Consider the following 2,249-nt stretch of genomic DNA (forward strand, 5'->3'; position numbering starts at 1 on the left):
TATTATTTGTTGAAACTGTACTTTCGATTTGATTTGAAACTGTCTCATTGCTATATGTTTATCAATAAAACTTTGAAAAGAAAAAAAAAAAAACCGGTGGATTACTACGAGTCCCATCTATCAGTGAGACCCTGAACACCCTGTAGACCCTTCCCTAAAATACAAAAAAAGAAAAAAAAAGAGGAAGAAAATGAAAAGGTGTTTTAACATCCACTGAATCTCCCATTCTGAAAGGGCCCTGCCTTCAAGCGTTTGCTCTCGCACTGCCCTCTGCTAGGCATGCACATCCTGCAGTTCCAAGTCTCCCTCCTGGATACCTCTCTGACCTTTGCACTGCCTGAAGTCCTTTCTTGGCTACACTTCCCAACAGCTCCCCATTGCAATGGCTTCTGCCTTTGACTGTGTGCCAGCCTCCTTCCCAGTCTCCTCTGGTTTGCCCTTCACCCCAAATCCAGCCTTTCCTCTATCACTCCCTCCTTCCCTTGGTGCTGAGGAGGGGACCCCCAGGGCCTGGCACACACTAAGCACATGCTCTAGCACTGAGCTACACCCCAGCTCCACAATCACCTTTCTTATTTCCCTCCCTCTGCCCCTACCAGTACTGACGATGGAATTCAGAGGTGCTCTACCACGGGGCCACATTCCCAGCCCTTCTCTACTTTATTTTGGGCCAGGATCTTAACTAAGTTGCCCAGGATAGGCTCAAATTTGCAATCCTCCTGAAAGGTATGCACACCTCCATACCCAGCTCCCAGGATAATCTTTCTTCTCTTCTTTTCTTTTTTTGCGACAAGGTCTCACTATGTAGTTCAGGCTGGCATTAAACTCACTGTGGAGCCCAGGTTAGCCATGAGCCCACAAAGATCCTCCTGGCTCAGCCTCCCAAGTTCTGGAAGAACAGGCGTGCATCACCACACCTGGCTACTGATGCTCAAATCAGAGCCTCTCTTCACCAGCTCAAGAACCACCAAAGGCTCCTACTGTATACAGAGAAAACAGCCACTCACCAGTCTTGCCCATGGGACAGGCACAGTAGAAGGAGGCCACACGGTCATGGCAGGTGGCACCATGGAAGCACACGGCCGTGGCACAGTCATCAATATTCTGACTACAGCTCTCGCCAGTCCAGCCATTGACACACACACAGCTGTGGCCACCCAGAGTATTGAAGCAGGTGCCTCCATTATGGCAGGCGTTGGGCTGCAGTTGACACTCATCCACGTCCTCTGTGCAGAACTGGCCTGTGGTGCACAGAGGTACCAGTCCAGCCACCTGGTGGGTGACTTTGCCCATCCAGGATCCAACACCCAGATCCCTTCAGCGCCGGCACCCACCTGTCCACTCGGGGGGACACTGGCAGTTGTAGGTGTTGACACCATCCACACAGGTCCCCCCATTGAGACACCGGTGTCCTGGACAGTCATCCACATTCACTTCACAGTTCTGACCCTCAAACCCTAGGATGGGAAGAAGGAATAAGGATGGTCACGGTGGAGCAGGCTTTCTGCCCCCACAGCTGTCACATCCTCTGGTGGATGGCTCACTCACCAGGCAGGCAGGCACAGTCATAAGTGAGATCGCCGCTCTGTCTACAGGTGCCCCCATTGCGGCACGGGGAGGGAGCACAGGGCACAATGGGGTTCTCACACAGGGGCCCTGTGTAGCCTCCTGGGCACTGGCAACGGAAGGAGCCAGGCGTGTTGAGGCAGGTGCCACCATGGCGGCAGGGCCTGCCTACCCGGCACTCATCCACATCACTTCGGCAGCTGCGGCCCTGATAGCCAGGAGGGCAGGAACAGACAAAACGGCCGTCGGAGCCCACAGAGCAGCGGGCACCATGGGCACAAGGGCTGCTGAGGCAGGGGTCTGGAAGGGAGCAGTCGGGACCTGGAGGACAGGAGACAGTCATCTTGGGGCTGGCCACACCTCACTGGCCGTGGGTTCCCTCCAACCATCCCTTGCTTGCTCCTCACCTCGAAAGCCACGGGGGCACCGGCAGGAGAACCGGGCAATGCCTGCAACCACTGAGCTCTGGCAGACACCTCGGCCAGCACAGGGCCCCGAGTGGCAGGGGTCTTCCAGCTGGCACCTCTCACCTACCCAGCCTGGTGGGCACCTGTGAGCAGAGAACTGTGATAGACACCATCTGGGCTGGCCAGCCTCAGACAATGACACACATAACATAGACAAGACATGCAGAGCAGAGAGAACGGCAAACACACACACCTTCATTCTTTTTTTTTTTTTTT

The 2,249-nt window shown here is 54.5% G+C and overlaps 1 protein-coding gene across 3 annotated transcripts in view; it reads right to left on the minus strand.

Moving 5' to 3' along the window:
* Notch3 (notch 3) overlaps window positions 1–2,249 on the minus strand; it is a 39,985-nt gene that overhangs the window by 29,245 nt on the left and 8,491 nt on the right. For all 3 annotated transcript variants that reach the window (XM_023716836.1, XM_004632628.2, XM_023716834.1), the window contains exons 3-6: window positions 1,974–2,116; window positions 1,549–1,887; window positions 1,335–1,457; window positions 1,008–1,241 (exon numbers count right to left, since the gene is read on the minus strand). In XM_023716836.1, the coding sequence (XP_023572604.1) occupies window positions 1,008–1,241; window positions 1,335–1,457; window positions 1,549–1,887; window positions 1,974–2,116 (839 nt within the window). The remainder of the gene's footprint in view (window positions 1–1,007; window positions 1,242–1,334; window positions 1,458–1,548; window positions 1,888–1,973; window positions 2,117–2,249) is intronic.

The sequence above is a fragment of the Octodon degus genome, unplaced genomic scaffold (assembly GCF_000260255.1).
Source record: "Octodon degus isolate 3935 unplaced genomic scaffold, OctDeg1.0 scaffold00050, whole genome shotgun sequence".
Lineage (NCBI taxonomy): Eukaryota > Metazoa > Chordata > Mammalia > Rodentia > Octodontidae > Octodon > Octodon degus.